The 21,179-nt window shown below is 36.1% G+C and overlaps 1 protein-coding gene across 1 annotated transcript in view; it reads left to right on the top strand.

Annotated features, from left to right (window-relative positions):
- The window catches only part of PDE11A (phosphodiesterase 11A), a 406,648-nt gene that overhangs the window by 222,678 nt on the left and 162,791 nt on the right, over nt 1-21,179 (top strand). Inside the window, exons 7-9 of the mRNA XM_024732913.1 lie at nt 4,499-4,574; nt 6,971-7,038; nt 7,977-8,069. Coding sequence (XP_024588681.1) covers nt 4,499-4,574; nt 6,971-7,038; nt 7,977-8,069 — 237 coding nt within the window. The remainder of the gene's footprint in view (nt 1-4,498; nt 4,575-6,970; nt 7,039-7,976; nt 8,070-21,179) is intronic.

The following is a 21,179-nucleotide window of genomic DNA, read 5'->3' as shown; positions in this document are numbered from 1 at the left end:
GTTTAAATATATATATTTATATATTTATAAACCCATAGAACATACAGCATCAAGAGTGAACCCTAATATAAACTATGGACTTTGAATGATAATGATGAATCAGTGTGGGTTCATCAGTTGCAACAAATGTACCACTCTAGTGGGGGATGTTGATAGTGAGGGGTGTTGATGTGCATGTGTTGGGGCAGAGGGTATATGGGAACTCTCTGTACTTGCCTCATTTGTTATGAACCTAAAACTGTTTTTAAAAAATAAAGTTTAGGGCTTCCCTAGTGGCGCAGTGGTTGAGAGTCCGCCTGCCGATGCAGGGGACGCGGGTTCGTGCCGTGGTCTGGGAAGATCCCACATGCCGCGGAGCGGCTGGGCCCGTGAGCCATGGCCACTGAGTCTGCGCGTCCGGAGCCTGTGCTCCGCAACGGGAGAGGCCACAACAGTGAGAGGCCCGTGTAATGCAAAAAAAATAAATAAAATAAATAAATAAAAAATAAAGTTAATTTTAAAAGCAAAGAAACAAACAAAGACTCCCATGGACAAACAATTCAAAGGCAACTATTATGGTTATAATTTTTCCAGGATTTTCCAATATATGTAATATGTGTTTGTACACCCACAGATGCCCACACTACTATCACTTAATGTATTACAATTTTTCCTGTTTACAAATATTCTTCTATAGCATGATTTTAATTAGATGGATAATATTCTACTGTGCTATGATTTACTTAACTAACTCCCTCCAGTGGAATGTTCAGGTTATTTCTGATATATCATTATCATAAATAATGCTATGATTCATACCTTTATATGTAAACTTTTGTGCATAGCTATGATAATTGCCATAGGATAAATTCCTAGACATAAAATTGATAAGGCAAAGGGTGTTTGTACTTTTTAGACTCTGGATACACGTCAATAAATCTATTTCCAGAAAGGCTGTTAGCAATGTGTTCACACATTAGGAATGCTATAAAGCCTGAGCTGAAGAATATGAGCTTTGGAGTTCTTTTCCATCCTGCCTTCTTTTTCCTGTCCTAAATATTGTGTCCCCTCAGATTCAATTTTTCATCCTTTTTGTCTTTTTATTGGACGAGCTCTTTCTTGGTGATTTTACCCACGCAGTTAATACGAGGGGCTCCTTCTTCACTCTCCCTTCCCCTTGCCCTTTCAATTGTAATGTGTGTCAGCTTGAATTTGGAATCATTTCCCTCAAACTTCCTGTGTTCCCCACCTCAAGGAGCTCCACCGCCCTTCCTCAAACCAGGAACCTCAATATTATCTTTTGTAGGGATGGGAGAACGCATACTCCTACCTCCCTACAACAAAAATTCTTTAGGGGAACTACACTAATTTTTTGGTAAGCAAAATTATCTTTTACTTCACTGACAAAGAACCTGAGGTTTATTTTTGTCACCACCAAGCCTCTCAGGCTGTCTCTCTCCTTCTTTCTGTCACTCAGTCCATGTTCCCTTTCTTCTTGCACTGTGACCTCTACCCTCAGCTGCTTCAGATTTCCCGGGAGAGGTTAGACAGGGGCTACAGTTGTCCCAGGAGCTGGCAGAGCCAATTGTGCCTACTGCTCAGTGCTGGGGCGGGACCGCCGACAATTGTGTATGACCCTCAGGAAAACAAAACACACCCCAGCATCCTAGTGCTACTCAGGCCAGCCCAAGTCTATAGATTACACCTCCCAGACCTCTCTAAAATTGACTTCTTTCTCTTTGTGCTCACTGACATTGCTGTTATTCAGACTCTCTCCTTAGGGAGAGGAAGAAAACCACTTTGTTCTTTTGGAAGATAACTTTGATGGATGTGTTTGTGATTGGCTTCCTTCGAACCAGTCTTTCCACTTTCAAAGCAGTCAGTGTCTCTAGGTCTTATCTGATAATGGAAGATGTTAACAGTACCTACTTCATAGGGTTGTTTGAGTAAGTATATGCAATAATGCATGTGAAAGTGCAGAACAAGGTGCCTGATACCAAGTGATCATCTAGTAAATGTTATCTTGTCATCATAATTGTCACCCTCATCTTTGAAGACCCACTTTTAAGGAGCTAAAACTGCTCCAGATTTCTCTAAACACAGTCAGTTGCTGGCTTTTCTGTGGTATTCTGAACGTTCTTTACTTGGACACTTATTTTATCTTAACTACTTCTGTCTTGACTAGGTGAGCTCCTCAAGGGTAATAACTGTTTGAATTCATTTTTATATCCTTAATACCCAGCAATGTGTCTGGTGCATAGGAGGTGGTAAATAAATATATAATGAAAGAGTGCATTGATGAATGATTTATGCCCAGGCTTTTGGCTTTCTTTGTTTTTTTCTGGAATTCTCAAAAATCAATTGATGTAATTTATGCTCTTAACAAATGGAAAAAGAAAAAAATCACATGATCTAAAATCACATATTAAGAGGCATAGAATTGAAGAGTAAGATGACATGATAATATGCCTAGAAAATCCAAAGCACTACAGATATTAAAGTTAATAATTGAATTTAGCAAGATTGATAGATCCAAGTTCAATATACAAAAATCAATTATGTCTCTATATGTCAATTAAAAGCATTAGAAAATAATAATACCATTTATAATAACACAAACTTTTAAAGCACCAGGTACAAATATAACAAATTATATGTAAGACTTCTGCATAGAAAACTATAAAAGTTGGCTTAGAGAAATTTTTAAGAACTCTAAATAGAGGGATATTATAGATTGAGAGACTCAATGATGTAAATATGTCAAATTGACTGATAAATTCAATAGAATCCTAATAAAAATCTCAGCAGTGTAAGTGTGTGTGTGTGTGTGTGTGTGTGTGTGTGTGTGTGTGTGTACTTCAAGTTGATTCTAAAATTAATATGGAAATGCTAAGGGCCAACAATGGTCAAGACAATCTTAAAGAAGGAAAAAGTTGGAGAAATTACACCACCAGATACCAAGATGTATTATAAGACTTTATTATTCACGGCAGTATGATATTGGTATAAGGGTAGACACATAAATCAATGAAGTAGAACAGAGTCCAGAAACAGATCCTTACATATATGGACACATGATTAATGAAAAAAGTGGTACCAGATAGTGGTGGGGAGAGGCATTTCCCCTGCCCCACAGAATTAGTTCTGGTCCAGTTGGATATCCACCAAGAAAAAAAAAAAAAAGAATCTTGACTCTCAGCTCACACTATACTCAAAAATTATTTTCAGTTGGAATGTAAATCTAAAAGTAACAGTTAAAACAATAAAGATTCTAGGGAAATAATAGGAGAATATCTTCATGAGCTAGGAATAGGGAAAGATTTCAAGGAAAAGATCAAAAAATTACTTTAAAAAACAAACTAATATACTGGTATCAAGAGTAGAAGATATCTGAAAAATTAATTCCTCAGAGGAAAACCAAAAAAAAAATCCAAATATAAAATTTAGGTGTATAAATTAACTTCCAACTTCAACAAATATGTAGCTCTTAACTTCTACAGTAAATGTTTTAAAATATAAAAATATCTTTTATCCCAATAACCATAATCTAGAACCTCAATGTTTTATTTTTTCTCTGATTGGATTGGGATGACAGGTTGACCTTTCTCACTAGAAACCAAGGTCATATCAATTCACTAACACCCTTTCAGTCTTTAGTAGCTCTTATCTAGCAATTCAAATATGGATCATTGGTTTTAATATTAAGTGGAGCTTGTTACTGAATGACATTTGTCTGATGCTGATAATTATACTTTTGTATTTCATATATATCATCTCCTGACAATCTGTTAGGGTACAGAAAGATTGCTGAACCCTTATCTTATCTTTCGTGACTTTTATTTTTATATGATTTTGCAACATATGTAATAAATCAGTAATGTTAGAAATACAGAATATTAAAAGTAAATACATGGATAAACAACAAGGTCCTACTGTATAGCACAGGAAGCTATATTCAGTATCCTGTGATAAACCAGAATGGAAAAGAATCTTTAAAAAAAGAGTGTATACATATGTATAACTGAATCACTTTGCTGTACAGCAGAAATTAACACAACATTGTAAATCAACTATACTTCAATAAATTTTAAAAAAGTAAATACACATGTAACAGCATTATAGACTCAATTTTTTTACTAAAAGATGTGCTCAAAGAGAAATATTGACCACTGGTTTAATTAAAATGCTTTAAATACTCAGAGAGAAACAGTTGCCAGAATTCTTGTCTGGTGGTGTGATCGTGATCAAGATAGTTTTACATTCAGCTTTATGTGGGTGCAGGGATTGGGAGAGGTAGTGTGCGTGTAGGGTTTATTGGTTGATTCGTATTTGGTTAGGGCATGATTTCCTTGGGATGTGCATTGTGATGTTTTAAATGAAAAGAGACGTGAGTATATGCATTACAATTAGATTATGTCTTTTTAAAAGTTATTTTTAAATATCTGTTATGAAGAGTGGTGAGCTATATGTCAGAAATGGGTAGATAATATTTAATTTTAGTTAATTTCTTTTATCCTAGGCTGAACAGATATCTGGTTTTCACATAAGATCGGTTCTCTGCGTACCTATTTGGAATAGCAACCACCAAATAATTGGTAAGACATTACCTAAATAGTTCAAACTTCTTTTATAAAGAAGTACAATTTACTTTAAAATACATCCATCTCTTTTTTAAATGTTCCCCTTTTTATGTCCAGGACTCATCAACTTATGTCTCATACTCTTGTGTAATCTCGTAAGTGAAGACTTCTGATGAATCAGTGTTAATCAGGACAATGAACAAATATTTATTCCTTTAAATAAGAACCAATCTTTTTGAAGTTGGAGGGGATTTCAGAAAGCAGCTAACTGAACTCTTTTATCTTACCCTGTGGAAACTGAGGCCCAAAGAGAGAGAAAAGACTTGCATAAGGTCACAAAGTGAGTTAGTAGCAGAGTCCCAAGTAAAACTCCAGCTTCTTAACTCCTAGTACATCTGTATATTTACATCTATGCTTTTACACGTGGAGTAAATGCAAAGGAAGAAAGGACGTGCATTGTTAGGCATATACTGTACATGTGTCTTTCTGCCTGGATGGTTCCAAAATAGGTCCAATTCCTGAATAAGGGAATTGTGGACCAAAGCAGTTTCCAATTTTTCTCCCCCTCCCTGCTCCTTTCCTTTCCTTGAAAATTCAGTTGGGAAATCTCAAACCTAAGAAAGAAGTCTGGGCGAGAAGGGGCCAGTTGTTAAAGTCAAGAAGGATGGAGACATTAGTTATTTAAACACAATGAAAATGTGTTATTTTTCTAAGAGACATAAGGTAACTAATACATTTGGTAACTAATGTAACTATTTGCCTCTCTTTGCTTCACCCTAAGGTTGCTTCTTAAACTCTAAGATATTAGACTTACCAAAGGATTCAGTATTCTGTAAATATTGTTAAGACTTGAATTCTAAGAGAATTTTTTCATCAGTTTGCTTAATTTGCAGAAAATACTAGTACATTATTGAACATAAAGTATATTCTAAGATTTGAGAATTTGAGCCCCTAGTACAAAGCATTGAATTACATCATGGGTAGAATTTTAAATATATTTAAGATGGTTTTTTTTTTTTGGCCACGCTGTGCAGCATGCGGGATCTTAGTTCCCTGACCAGAGAACCCCTGCCCCCTGCACTGGAAGCGTGGAGTCCTAACTACTGGACCTCCAGGGAATTCCCAAAATATGTAATATTTAAGTTTAAAGAGAAGAGAAATTTCATAAGAAACACCATACGTTATCTGTAGATGTCCAATGGCAATCTCACATGCAGTCCTACATTTCATTTCTAACAGTAAACATCTGTTATTCTTTCAAAACTAAGACTGTAGTTTGCCTGTTACACACTAAAAGCTTTGTATTTTATTATACATGTCTTCTAGCATATGACGACTTACCTCCCTGATGCGAAGTTAGGTGTTTTAAAAAATACAAGCATGCTTTAGAATTACAGTCATTTTTGTTTATACTAAATAGGGATACAAGGGAATGGTTTTCAAGATTGTTGAATTTTTCCAGTTAGACTTGTGTGCTTTAATAGTCGTGCCCCAAACATCTGGTATAATGCTGGAAATGAACTTTGGAAAGAAGACACACACAAGTTAAATTTGTTAAAGCTAGTTTAACCCCATTGGGAGCAGGCAACAAAGCTAACCTTGCTTTGAAAGTTAACTGTATCATAATTCCTAACAGTTCTTGAATGTTCTCTCCGTGTGGAACAATATGCTTTCCAAACATTAATCAAATGTTATCTCATTTAATCTTCATAACCCACTGAGACAGTTAACATTTTAATCCTCATTTTACTGATGAGGAAATTCAGTGTTAAAAATGTTAGGTAACATGCTCATGGTAACACCACTAATGGTGGAGTTGAAAATTCAAACCAAGACTGTCTAACTCCAGAGCGTATGTTCTTAATCACTATGCCATGCTGCCTGAACTCAAGCGCTGTGCTTCAGAGAATTGAAAAAAAAATTTAGTTATACATATTTAAAATTTTTTATATTTATATAATTATGTACATTATATTTTTATATATTTTTAATTTATATATAATTAAAAATTTTTAATGTATTGCATGTGTATATGTGTTTATATATACATACAGTTATAGATATTCAAGTATGTATATGTATATGTGTATACGTATGTAATTGTGTATATATGTGTATGCCAGATACATCAATTATTGTGCACAGTCGTCTTGAAAACCATTTTTAGGGAATCTGATTGATGCCTGGTAGAACTCCAGGCTTCCCTGAGACCTGGTCTGGATATCACAGCTGGAAAATAGACTGCATCCCTGTACACCTCAGATCTGCTCTCACGGAGGCAGCAGGTGTGAGAGTAACCAGGGATTAAGCTGAGTGTGTGCACTTAAAGGAGCATAGAGTCATCTTACTGTATTGTAGCAACATGGTGTCCAGCACCGAAAATGACCACATATCCCAACCTCTTCTCACAGGAGTGGCTCAAGTGTTAAATAGACTTGATGGGAAACCTTTCGATGACGCAGATCAACGACTTTTTGAGGTAAGAAAATAAATTTGTGAACCAGGGGTTACAGCTGAGTCACCAGTAGTCTCCTGGTTACAGCTTGCCCCCATTAGGAAGGATAAATAATTATTATTTGACATTTATTAATCATTATACTTTGACAGTGTGATGAAATTTAAAGGAAGGTTTAAAGGATATATCAATGTTTAGGTAAGATTTGATTCTCTTTTTTCATGAATTAGATGTTTTTACCCTAATTGATTGTTTTTTACAGAGTTGAATTGCCTTGCTCTTCTCTCCAAAGTGTTGTCTTATCTTTGTCTTGTTTGTGTGTGTTCAGTCATGAGACCTCTAGCCAGCTCTGCCAGGTGTACTGCCATCACCTTTCTTATGTCTACAAGCTTCTGTTTACTCCAGTCTGCCCTCTAGCTAGAGAGGTTAGCCTTGAACAGGCTTCCTAGTAGACTTTGTACCAGTAGCCAACATGAAAACCCCATGATTTTTTTTCTCCAGTTGAGGCTACATCAGGGCTTCTTTACTAATTGGTTCTAAATCTGAATCCTCTGTCCCCTTAACATTTACCTCATTTACACTCACTTGGTTTCCTTACCAAAATATTTTATAGCCTAGCTGCTGAAAGAGGTGGCTATTGGTTAAATGGGATGAAATTACTAAAATCAGTTCACAACCTAAATAAAGAATGCATTTAAACGGACTGTACGTTTTTAAATGTATTTAAAGTCATTTCTTCGCAATGACATTAACTTAATAATTTTTCTCATGTGCAATGTGAGTGATAAAGTTGTTACATGACAATAGTAATTAAGAATTTTAATGTACGTATTTCCCCAAGGCCTACCTCTGTATACAATAAAATTATATTTAAGGCCCATTCCTGATGACTGCCTGCTTTTATATTAGATTATGCCAATGAGTTATTGCAATTTTTAGTTAGTGAGCTTTCTCTTTCCTAGGCTTTTGTCATCTTTTGTGGCCTTGGCATCAACAATACAATTATGTATGATCAAGTGAAGAAGTCGTGGGCCAAGCAATCTGTGGCTCTTGATGTAAGTACAATATTTATGTCAGAATTTATGCTAAAAAGCCCTGATTTTATGAGGGGAAAAAGGTCCTCAATTTTTAATTATCTATTCATTGGGTCTTAATCATTTTAGAGTTATAGGTTTGAGTTTGATGAAAGCTAGAGACCCTCTCTAGAAAAATATACATACACACATAGTTTTACATATAATTTCAGGTGAAGCCCAGCCATGTACGGTGTACAGTAAATGCAAATTTTAAATATTAGGATTATTAAAAGAGATGATCCAAAATGAATTTGTCAGGATGTAAAATGTATTATGAATGTATTTTGAATATGTATAGATATTCTGGCAATTCACAACTTTTATTACCATAAGAAAAAAACCTCTCTATGAAGATATTTGACTCAGATGGGGGAAACTGATTCTGTCATTATGCACCCCTTCCTGTGCTAATGTAGTCACAGTCTCCTCACCCATGAATTGTTCATTTGGGTTCATAGTGTACACCCCCTTGTTTGTATAGCTCAGATACCTTCTGTCCTTAGACACAAAAATTATTACTGACACTCCCAAATTTCCAGCCCAATTGTGAGCCTTGTGACAATCTCACTTTTCAGAAACTGACTTATTTGTGTGGCCTTGTATGTTCTGTGTGTTTTATTTGTGCCAGTGTCAAAAGTAGCGTTCCCAGTCAGAATTCAAGTGTTGCCGTCTTGGTTTTGTCCCTCCCACCTCCACTCAACCCCTACCCCACCAGATACCAAACTCTCGACTCTAATAATCAGGTGGTATCACCTCAGTCCCTAGCCCAGGAATCCATATACAAGAATATCTGGAAGGATTTCTTTTTTTGGCCACACCACGTGGCTTGTGGGATTCTAGTTCCCCAACCAGGGATCAGCCAAGGATCAAACCCAGGCCCTCGGCAGTGAAATCGCAGAGTCCTAAACACTGGACCACCAGGGAATTTCCTCTGGAGTGATTTCTTATCTCAGAATTTTATGAAGACAAAAAACGATATGTTGAGAGCTACTGAACTCAAATTCTGGAATGAGATCTACCTATACTATAGTATACATTAACTTCTGAATAGATCTGTACTTTAGAATTATGTATTTATAAATATTGTACATGAATATGAATATCGTTAAGTTCTTTTGTTCCTAAATATATAAAATTAATACTCTGAGGCTCTTAGAGAACAGAGATGCTCCTAAAGCTGAATAACGGAATAAAGAAAGGAATTTACTATCGTTTTTAATAACTTTACTTTTATGATCCTGATTTCCATTTCGCATGAGCAGCAGGAACTTCATGAGAAATGTACTAATGTGTGCTTACATTTTCTGACAGTAAGGATCCTAGGATAAAAGGGGTAAAACTTTACCTGTAAGTCTAGAATACAGAGAAATTAAAGCAGGAATGTAGATGTAGAATATTACTTCTTCATTTTGAACATCAAGAATTGTCCTTTGGGGAGTCTTTCATAGATACTGCAAATGAAGCCTTACGTAACACTGATGAGAAATTTTCCAGGAAATATAAGTCAGGGTATTAAGGGACACATTATACACCTTTATGATCAAAAGAGGGAAGGAATGAAGGTCAAACAGAGGGTGTGGAAAGGGCATATGCAATCAGGAGCCAAGCCCCATTTATTCTACCTCCCCAAAACCTCTCCCATCCGGTTCCTCCTTTCCAGTTGCCACGGCAACCATCCTACTCAAGGGCTTCATTACCTCTTGACTGAGCAATTGTAATAGCCTTCTATTTGTTCTTCCTAAACCATATTTTAGATTGCATCATTCACCCACTCATAGACATTAAATTACTCCCCCATTACCTATTAAAGTACAAACTTCTGGCCTTTGAGGCCCTTGGAAATCTCATACCAAACAATCTTCCTGCCCCTGGCCCTCATTTCTGTTTTCAGAGTATTCTATGCAAATTACAAACTCAACTACTTCATAGTCTACAAATCAGCCACCTGCCTCTCTGCCCTCTGATCTTCGCTCTAACATCCTCTCCACTTTAGTTATTCTGTTCCAATTATGCCATCTCCCCTCAAAATTGTCCCATCATTCAAAGCTTAATTTAAATGTAACCTTCTCTCTATAAACCTTCTAATCTCATGGTTATTTGTTCCTCTCTTTGACCTATATTACAGTTAATGGTGAGTCTGTATGTTTTCCTCCACTAGAACATATGTCCATCAAAGCATATGTTCATGTCTTAGCTATCTTTTATTCCTTTTGGTGTTTTATATATAATGGTACTCAATAAAAGTGTATTGAATAAATGAATGCATGCAGCCACAAATAATTATTTTGGTCTGCCACATCAACATTGCAGAAGGGGAAAGCTAGGGCTGTGATGGAGGAACTGGCAGTCATTTTAGTGACAGTCTTGCTGGCCACATAGCAGCACCTCTGTATTCCCTTCCTCCTTTATAAGCCATGAGTAGAAAATTGTTATTTATTTATTTGGGTGTGGGACCTCTTCCCAGATACTGTGTTCCCTGGGGTATTTCCTTAGATGATGATTAAGAGACCAGTCTGGCTTCCTGAAGGTGGGGAAGAAGAAGAGAAGTGAAATGGATGATTCTCCGTGAGCCATCCTCTAAGCTCCAAGGAGAGATTTCTCTCTAACTGGGTGATTAAAGAAGTTAGACTTCTAGGATGCCAGCAGAATGCCATTTGATTCTTTGTCACCCCTCTTCCTTTAAACCTACTCTGTTGAATCAATCTTCCCTACTCTTGAGTGAAGTCTGGTAGATTCCACAGCTCTTCTGACATACTCAGGTGTTAAATAGTCTCTGAGCTTTTCCCCTTGCCCAGGATTAGAAGCCTATGGTCAGGAGAGGGTCATAGTGGGCTTTGTGACTCTTCCTCACTTCACTTCCTCCCCTAAGACAGGTGCAAGGAGGTTGGATGAGAGGGCAAAGCCTTACAAGACTGATGCTGTCCTAAGTTGGTTTCAGGGCCCTCTATATCAGACATCAGCATTCTCTTTTTATCATGAGTTGCTTTTATAAATTCTTAGAGGACTCTCGGGGCTAGCAATCTCCTGATAGCCATCCCTGATGTGGGTTTGCCTCTCCTGACTGACAGGTTATAATCCCCTCTCAGCCCCTGGCTTCCAGGGGCCCATCCAGACCCTTCTTCTGTGGGGATCATCTCACTCTTCCAGGAAATTCTCTTGGTCAGGGCCTGTTTTTGTTTCTTTTTTTAATTGTGGTAAAACAGACACAACATAAAATTTACTATTTTTAAGCACACAGTTCAGTGGCATTAAGTACATTCACATTGTTGTGCAACCATCACCACCATACATCGCCAGAACTTTTTCATCTTCCCAAACTGAAACTCTGTGCCCATTGACCCCCAACTCCTCATTCTTCCTTCCATGCAGCCCATGGCAACCACCATTCTACTTTATGTCTATGAATTTCACTACTCAAGATACTTCATATGAGCAGAATCATACAGTACTTGTCCTTTTGTGACTGGCTTATTCCACTTAGCATAGTGTCTTTAAGACTCATCCATGTTGTAGCACGTGTCAGAATTTTCTTTTTAAGGCTGGTTAATATTCTATCGTAAGTATATACCACCTTGTGTTCATTCATTCATCTACTGATAGACACTTGGGTTGCTTCCATGTCAAAGTCCTTTTAAGCCTGGGTATCTTTCATAGGTCCATTTGGTCCATGGGAAAACTCACATGTCTTCAACCATTAGATTGAAATGCAAGTCTTCTGCAAAGCAGCTCTCTTCTCCTGCCCACTAACTTTTGGAATTTTTAGGCATGAATCAGGTACCAGTCTCTGTTCCCACACTATACTCTGGGGAAATACACTGTAGGTCCTACAAGTGGTTCTCTGGAAGGAACTCTCAAGAAACCCTAAGAAATCCTCAATATGGGGCTCTCATGAACTGTTACCCTTTTTACACAGTGCAGAGTTGGGAAACCAGCACCTTAACTTGGAGGCAGGGGCATCTTCTTTCCAAGTCCTACATGGAAGGCCTAGATGGCCTTAGCACTCCCTTTAGAATGTGATACCTGTTGGTCTCAACTATAAACTCAGACAGAGTCTCATTTAAACATCCTATTCTGTCTATCAAAATGATTTTTTCCAGACCAAGTTACTGTCAGACCATGATCCAATGATTGTCTAAATGATAAGTGTCAGGCCTGGGAAGACCCATGTTTATTTGTAGGTACCATGGATCCAGGTTCTCAATTACAAAGCCAAATGTAACACATCAGCAGAAATGGAATTGTTCCCACTTGTAAATTCTTCTTTACTGACAATATGTTGGATTATGTAAACACTTCTTTTGGAGAAAAGAACAAAAGGAAACACAAATTAATTGCTCTCTTGAAATGATTATGTAGTAATTAGTTCCCCATTGTAGCCACTACTACATCGTAAGTTACTTAAAAAAAGAAAAAAAGAAAGAAAGAAAGAAAAACTCTGGAAGCTGTTCTCTGTGAAAATTCCAGGCTCTTATTGAGCTGGTTTATAAATTTATGATCAAATTATGGCTTTTAAAAAGGCACTAAGAAAATAATCATGCCAAATTTCTTGAACTTCTTTGAATAGCCAGTAAAGACCAACTAAACAGATAGTGTGAGCTTCAACTTTTCACTTGCTGCTTTCTGTTGCCCAAAGAAAAGTCTCACAGTTGACATGCTGATTGGGCTTTTGGGGTATTCTAGCATAGCCCACACATTAGAATCAACAGGGTGCTTTTAAAAAATATTGATGCCTGCACCCTTTTCTAAACTGATTGAATCAAAATCTCCAGAAATAGAGACTGAGCATACGTATTTACAAAAAGTTCTTCATGTGACTCTGATGCACAGTGCAAGGTGAGAACCATTGGCACAGAGTGATCTATTTGTGGGTTAATTTCTCCAAGTCTTTCTTTCACAAAAAGCAACCACAGTATTGGATATCAGTACTTCCTTTATAAATATTTGTTGAATTAGGTTGAAGACAGTAGATGAAATGAGGTGAGGCTAAAGGGTGCTATCTCCTCCTTGCTTTAAATACCCATTTACTCTTTGACTCCTTCTGATGGCTTCCATTGTCACCTCTCCTTTGAGGAGTCATCTGGAATGTTATCAGTGAACACCTATGCCCAGTCCCCATTCTCAGTTCTTAACTTCTCTTATCTGTTCATGGTGTTAACTATTTTCTCTGATCACAGAAAAGAAAATAACCAGTCCACCATGGTAATTAACCTGTAAATGACTGGTTTATTTCATGGCCATAAGAGAGACCAGGATCCAGAGCAAAGATAGATGAACCTTAAAAACAAGGAACAGGGCAGCAATTTTAGTATTACAAGACTCATCATGTAATTTACTAGAATTTTATAGCTATCTATAATATATTCCATTTTCTTTAGTAAAAGGAGAAACAGTTTCTATTCCAGTGCCTAGAATAGTTCTCGACACATAGTAGGTACTCAATAAATATTTGCTTAGTTATATTATTTTTTAATTTATTAGTTTATTTATGAATAAATGAACCTAATTTCATACCTAACTTGATACCTAATGGTATCTGAAGCATTTTGTGACTTGCTAACAGCTTCTGTAAGCATCTGTTTTTGCAAATTTAGGACATAGTCTTGAAATATCTATGAAAACTGTGATTTCCAGTTTATAATTTTGTAAATGAATTCCACAAATTCTACAAAACTAGCTCTGTGGGGCATTCCTTGAGGTAGCAATGAGGAAGTATATATGGTTTTTTTTTTTTTTTATTTTGGCCATGCGGGATCTTAGTTCCCCGACCAGGGATCGAACACGCACCCCTTGCATTGGGAACACAGAATCTTAATCACTGGACTGCCAGGGAAGTCCCAGTAGATATGTTTTTGTTTCTTTTGTCTCAATAATATCTGCTGTAGGTAATTAGGGTCACAAAGTATTTTTAAAAATCTTTTTGTTTGGAGGCAGATCAGTCATAACTCTAGAGATTTTCCTGCTTTCCATGTTTTCTACTACATCCTCCCTTGGCTTCTATGACCCTATACCTAGGTGGTTCTTCTCTGGTCTTTCATTTGCAAATCTCCTCTCTTCAGCCCTCTTCTGAATATTCTTCAAGGTTGAATCATGTGACCCATTTGCTCCTATTTTCTCTCTATACACGCTTTCCCTGAGCAACTTCAGCTACTCATTTGGCTTTAACTGAGATGACCTCCAATATGTATTCCTAGTTCACTCTTTCTCTCTCTTTGAAGCTTCAGACTTTCATTTCCAACTAACTCTTAGTTCTTTTATGTACGTCCAAAAGTTCAGACTTAACATATGTAACAATTACAATCCCTATTAAAAAATATGTATATATGTTATTAATAGAATATTGGTATGATGTTTTCATTCACAGTGGTTTATAATTAACTTCTCTTCTCCCTGGCTTTCCACATCCAGCCATTTGCCAGGTTCAGTCAATCTGGTTCCTGCAGTATCTCCTTTTTCACTGCCATCTCTGTAGTTCAGGTCTCTATTTTCTCTTTCCTGTATTAATGCTGCTTATTCAAGCTGATAATCCTGGCTCTAGTTTCTTCTTTCCCCACCCATGGTACTCAGAATGTACGGATTTGTTTTCCTAAAGTATAATATTGGCCATATCTCTTCTGTGCTCTAAAATAAATCAGTGCCTTCCCATTGCCTACAAATTAGACCTTTCAAGATCCTCCACTATTGACATCAATATTCTTTTTACCTTAGTTTTCACTGCCTCCATCTAGGAAAAAAATCTCTATTATTATGTGTTTCTCAGAAATATCCAGAGATTCCCACTCTGGGTCTTTTCTCCATTTGCTTGAAAAACCTTTTAACAAACCTCAAATTTCACCTCTTCCCTTCATGTTTCCTGATGTGCCCTCAAGAGATGTGATTGTTCCTTTAATCTCTTTACAAAAGGGCTATTGTCACATAAAATCTCTGTTGTGTTGGTTGATCTTCAGATAGAAATATTTTACACTAGTAAAAACATAGTGCTTACCATTTAAGTCTTTGGTAATAAGGATGAAGATTAATCAAATTGCTTTCTTATGATTCTTTTATACTAAATATGACCCCTATATGATATAATTTTTTTCTTATATTTTTAAGTGTTTTTAAGTTTAAACAATGTATTATGGTTATAGGAGATGTAAAATCAGAAATCAAAATCAGTGGTAACCTACTGCTTAGAGCTTACCACCTTATCATTTGGGTTGACAATTTTTTCTTTCTTTTTTCTTTCAGCCTTTTTAAAGGCTGTCTTCTGAATTCCACTGTTACTAATGAAAAATCTGACATTATTCTTGTAAATGTAAAGTGTCTTTATTTCTCACTGCTTTTAACATTTTCTTTTTAATCTTGGTTTTACAGTCATTTGACTATGATGTGTCTAGGTGTGTTTTTCTTTGTATTTCTTTTTCTTGGGTTTCACTGATTTTCTTGGACCCAAGGGTTGATAGCTTTCATTAATTTTGGAAAATATTTGGCTAATATCTCTTCAAATATTTATCTTTCTTTATTTCTGTCTTTCTGGGCCCAGTTACATGTATGTTGAATCGTGTGATATTGGCCCCCAGATCTCTGACACTTGTAATGTTTTCATTCTTTTTTCCTTTATGCTTCAGTTTGGGGGGGGTGGTTTCTACTGAACTTTCTTAGAGTTTGCTGATTCTTTCTTTTTTCTAGTCTTCTATAAAGTCCATCCATTTCTGATATTTTATTGTACTCTGTTGTATTAATATTATATGTTTCAGTTCTAGACATTTTGACTTAGTTCTTTTATAAGCTTTGGTTTCTCTGCTGAAATATCCCAACAGTTATTATGTCTAACTTTTCCTCTAAATTTTTAACCTACAATTCTTCACAAGTTATTTATATCACTCATCTTTATTTCTAACATCAGGGGCATTGATGACTCTGCCTCTATTGAATATTTCTTTTCTTGGTGAGGGATCACATTTTTCTGTTTCTTTGCCTGTCTTCATAAATATTTATTGCATGTGAAACATCTTGTGTAGAAAAACAGGAGTAGATAAAGGTTTTAGTGGGTACCGTTTGAGCTAAATAATATTTTTTGTTGTGTTCTGTTTTTCCAGATAGGATATGTGATTTTTTTTTATGTCAGGCCGCTAGCATGAGGGGTTGATCATTCAAATTCAACCATCTGTGGTGCTTAGCTGAAAACAGGCAAAGCTTTTGTTAGTTTCCCTTTATTTCCGGTCTCAGAAGAGATTATGGAGATCTCCTTTTGCCCTTCAACCCAACCCCAAATACTCAGGCTCTGTTCAGGATTTGAGTTTTGAAGGCGTTTGAGTTGCAGCTTAAAGTTCATTTCAGTTGACTTCTGGATTCAACTCCATCAGGGCCTAAAACCTAACTAATGTACACGAGTATACGATTTCAATTTTCCAGCTCTGCACGCACCACCACTTTCATGGGAAACTTCCCATGGAGGAGTAATTTCAAGCTGAGAAATTTACTTTTGCATCTGTGGCTCCAGATACCTATATGCTGTGCCAGCCCACCCTGTTATTAAAAATTTGGCTCGTTTTCCTCCTTTCAGCAGTCACTCTACTGATGATAGGCTCATTGTCCTACTGTAAGCAGCTGGTCCCAGGTATGAAAGCAACCCCTGCTTTCCATTCATCTATAAAGGCTGTCTCTTGACTGGAATGTAGTTCATTTGTGTTTCTCTCTGTCCACCACTCACTCTTTGACAGCTTTAAAATGACAGCTTTATTTTGTCTTTTTTCTTATTGTTATGAAGAGGGTAGCAATCTTTTAAGATCTTCTTTATCCTATCAGGAAGTGGAAACCTCTGGCCAATTCCTTTTACTTTCCACTGCTGATATGGATCTATTAGATATTAACTTTTCTTTGTAATGTCATGATATTTTGTCAGGAAGGGAGTTGAATATTTTTATAGTCTGTCATCATCAGTCTTCTCTTTGAATTGCTAATATTTCTTGCTTTATATATTTTTGATTCCATATTTTTTGCAAAAACAGATTCACAACTGAGAATTGTTTCTTTGACAGATTCAAAATTACTCTTTTGTTTTATTTGATTGCTTTTTACTTTGAAATCTACTTAGTTTGAACTTAATGTTGTCATCTGTGCTTCTATTTTTTTAATTTATTGTATTTTAAGAATACGTCTATTCAATGAGTATTTCTTATGTTCTAAGCACTGTGCTGGGCACTGGAGATAAAGCAGTGAGCAAAACAGAGCTGGTGCCTTTCCTTACAGAGCTTAGAATGTGAAGTAAACAAACAAACAAAAAAGTCTTGCAAATCAGAATCTAATCAGTTGTGATAAATTCTGTGCAGAAAAAATACAGGATGTCATAAAAGCATCTAGCAGGGGTAAACTGGGGTTTTAGGTAAGTCTTTTCTAAAGGATATACGTTTAAACTGATAATTCCTTACTCATTCTTTTATTTTTATTATTTCTGGTTAATTTTGTTTTAGGCATATTTCCTATAAATTCATACATCTGAATTTAATTTTTTAATCCAATCTGAGAATCTTTTTTTTTTAAAATAAGGTGTTTGGTTTTAAGTCTATTGTCTTATTCTTTCTGAATTTTTACTTTATTATGTTTTGCTTTTTCTGAATTCTACTATATGTATTATATTTTGCTTGATTTGTTTTACTTCAGTGAAGTGAAAGTTCTTTATCATGCTCCTTTTACAAAAGCATTCTTTAATCAGTATATTTCTAATTAATAAAGACAAAATTGAAACTGTATCTTTTAACTCTCCACTATGTAAGAAAATGAATTGAATATGTGCTTACCTCAGTTTGCTTGTTTTTGTTCATGTATTAAAGGGTTTTAATTACATTATAAGTAATAAATTATTACATTTACAAAATGCAGTTACTTTTCCAAGCAGCACTACTTATATTTTTCCATATTAATATAACTGTATTTCTAATACTTATTTGGACATAGATTCTGTTTGGTAATCTAATCTTGCCTACCAAATCACCCCAAAACTTACTAGCTTAAAATGTCAATTTGGTTATTTCTCAATTGGAAGTATATCTTAATATATCATCACCCCAAAAAGTTCCCCCATGCCTCTTCCCAGAGACACCTACCACCAACCCCAGAGACAACTACTGTTCTAATTTTTCCATGAGGAATTAGTTTTACCTGTTTAGAATTTCATATAAATTAAACTATACAATATATACTCTTCTGTGTAAGGCTTCTTTCAACCAGCATAATGCATTTGAGATTCATTCATGTTGGGTATATAAGTTTTTCCTTTTAATTGATGAGTAGTATTCCATTGTGGGATTATACCACAGGATTATCCATTCTCCTATTGATCAATATGCTTGTGTTTCCAGTTTGGGGCTTTATGAATTACTGCTATGAACATTTTTGTATAAGTATTTTTGTGAACATATACTTTTACTTCTCTTGAGCTAATACATAGTATTAGAATTACTGGTCAAAAGGTCAGTGTATATTTAGCTTTACAAGAAATTATAAGATTTTTTTTTCCTGTGTGATTGTACCATTTTAGTTTCCTACGAAGTAACTATTACAGTTTTATTTGCTTCACAATGTCACAAATGTTTGGTGCCATAATTGTTTTTAATTTTAGCCTTTCTGGTAAGTCTATAATGGCATTTTATTGTGGTTTTAATTTTCATTTCACTGATGACTAATAAAGTTATATACTTTTTCATGTACTTATTTACCATTTGTATATCTTCTCTTGTGAACTGTCCAAACTTTTTACCACTTTTAATTGGACTACTTGTCTTTTTATTTTTAGGTAGTAGGAATTCTTTATATATTCTGGATACCAGTGTTTGGTCAGATATATGTATTGTGAATATTTTCTCCAAATCTGCACCTTGCCTATTCATTTTCTGAAAGGTGTCTTTTGATGAGCACATATCTTTAGTTTTGATGAAGTCTAATATATCATTTAAAAATTTCTTTTAAGGTTATTACTTTCTGTGATCTGAGAATCTTTGCCTGCCCTCAAATCAAGAATATATTCTTTGATGTTTTCCTTGTTTTCCTCTAAAAGCTTTATGGTTTTAGCTTTTACATTTAGATATATGATTTATCTCAATAATTTTTGTATACAGTAGCAGTTGAGGTTCATTTAAAAAAAAATCTGTACCATTTATTGAAAAGTTCTTCTTCCTCCCCTGAATCACTTTGGCACCTTTGTTGAAAAACAAATGACTATAAGTGTCAGTTCACTTCTAGCCTGTCCATTCTTTTCCACTGAGTTGTTGATCCTGAGCTCTTACACTTTAAAAAAATCTTTATTAACTCCAGTGTGGGTTTAAATTCTGCTGTCATAATTTGGGTTCCCTTGAAATTTTTCCATTTGTTACACCCATCTCCATTTGTATGTTGTTGCCTGTGTATTCAATCACTGAATAAATATTTGTTCAGCTTCTGCTTTGTGGTAGATGCTGTTCTAGGTACTGACGATTCAGTAGTAAACAAATAATTTTCATATTCTTATTGACCTTCTATTCTAGTGTGAAAAGACAGGCAGTAGATAAGTAAACAAATAGATTAGCAAGATAAATCCATGATGTTGTGTCATACAGAAAACAAAGCAGGATGTTTTCATAATGACTAGAAATAGGGAGCTACTGTTGTATGTCCCAGAGAGCCCTCCCTGAGAAAGTAACAGCTGAGCTTTGTTGTCTCATTCTTTTGTTTGTATTTTAAATTTTGTCCCAACATATTTTACCTATATGTTTTTCTGCTGTAGTTTCAATGAGGCTCTTTCTTCTTGTATCTTGTTGAAGACACTAAGCATAAGATTGCTGAAAGGTAACAACACTTGTATGAAGTGATTATCTGAGTTTTCAGGATGATGCGCTTTCTCTTGATTTCAGTGTTTACCAACTGGCAAGGCTTTGTGATTGGCCTTGAGCCTCTCTCACTGTCCACTTCCATACTATAGAATCCCATTTATTAGATACACAAAAAGGGGGCAAGCTGATATACTTAGTTCCATGTTGAGTCAGTACCCAGTATGTAGGCACAGATCTAGTGTGGTTCTGCCAGGCTGAAATGGTGTATTCTCCCTTTAATCCAGTGAACTCTGGATCTGTTGGGTATAGGGATGTGTCTGTATGTCTGGTTCACCTTTGTGTGTCCAGTGCCAGCACAGGACCTGGCACATAGTAGACATGCAAAAAATATTTGTTGAATGAATCCAGTACAGTAAAGTACAAATAAAGATCACAATTAAAGTACAATAAGAATCTCAACCCTCAGTATACACTACTGGTAGGGTTTTTTATGAAGTACAGTAGAAGGGTTAAAAGTGTGGGCTTTTGGGCTTCCCTGGTGGTGCAGTGGTTGAGAATCTGCCTGCTAATACAGGGGACATGGGTTCGAGCCCTGGTCTGGGAGCATCCCACATGCCGCGGAGCAATTGGGCCCGCAGCCACAACTACTGAGCCTGCGCGTCTGGAGCCTGTGCTCCGCAACAAGAGAGGCCGCGATAGTGAGAGGCCCACTCACTGTGATGAGGAGTGGCCCCCGCTTGCCACAACTAGAGAAAGCCCTCGCACAGAAACGAAGACCCGACACAGCAAAAATAAATTAATTAATTAATTTTAAAAAAAGAAAAGAAAAGTGTGGGCTTTAAAATTAGACTGTTAGGATTTTAATTCTAGCTCTGCCACTTTCTGTATATTTCTTGGCAAGTCACTTAACTTCTCTGTGCTTCGTTTTTCTCACTTTCCAACCTTGTGGGGTTGTTAAGAGGATTAAAGGAAATAATGCAAGTTAAACCTTTAGCACAGTGCTCATAAAATGTCAATAATAATTGTTGCTTATAATATCCCCCCATCATACAGTGTTTTATTGGTAGTCACTCTGTCCCCCAAGATGAAGGCTAATCCTTCAAAAACAGCTGTCATTCAGTAGGTCAACTGATTAATTATCTGCTTAGTGCAGATCCTGGGTCTCTGAGTAAGAGCCCTGACAGGAGAGAAAGGAGCAATGCTCTCCCATTCCATCTTCTTTCAGGCCGGGGGAATGCTTTATTTCAGGGGTGAAACATGGTTACGCTGCCTGTCATTTTCCTCAGTTTAGCTGCACCTGCCT

This window comes from Neophocaena asiaeorientalis, unplaced genomic scaffold, assembly GCF_003031525.2.
Source record: "Neophocaena asiaeorientalis asiaeorientalis breed wild unplaced genomic scaffold, Neophocaena_asiaeorientalis_V1.1 scaffold96, whole genome shotgun sequence".
In the NCBI taxonomy this organism is placed as follows: domain Eukaryota; kingdom Metazoa; phylum Chordata; class Mammalia; order Artiodactyla; family Phocoenidae; genus Neophocaena; species Neophocaena asiaeorientalis.
The sequence above is the reverse complement of the archived record's forward strand: the minus strand, read 5'-3'. Positions and strand labels throughout refer to the sequence as shown.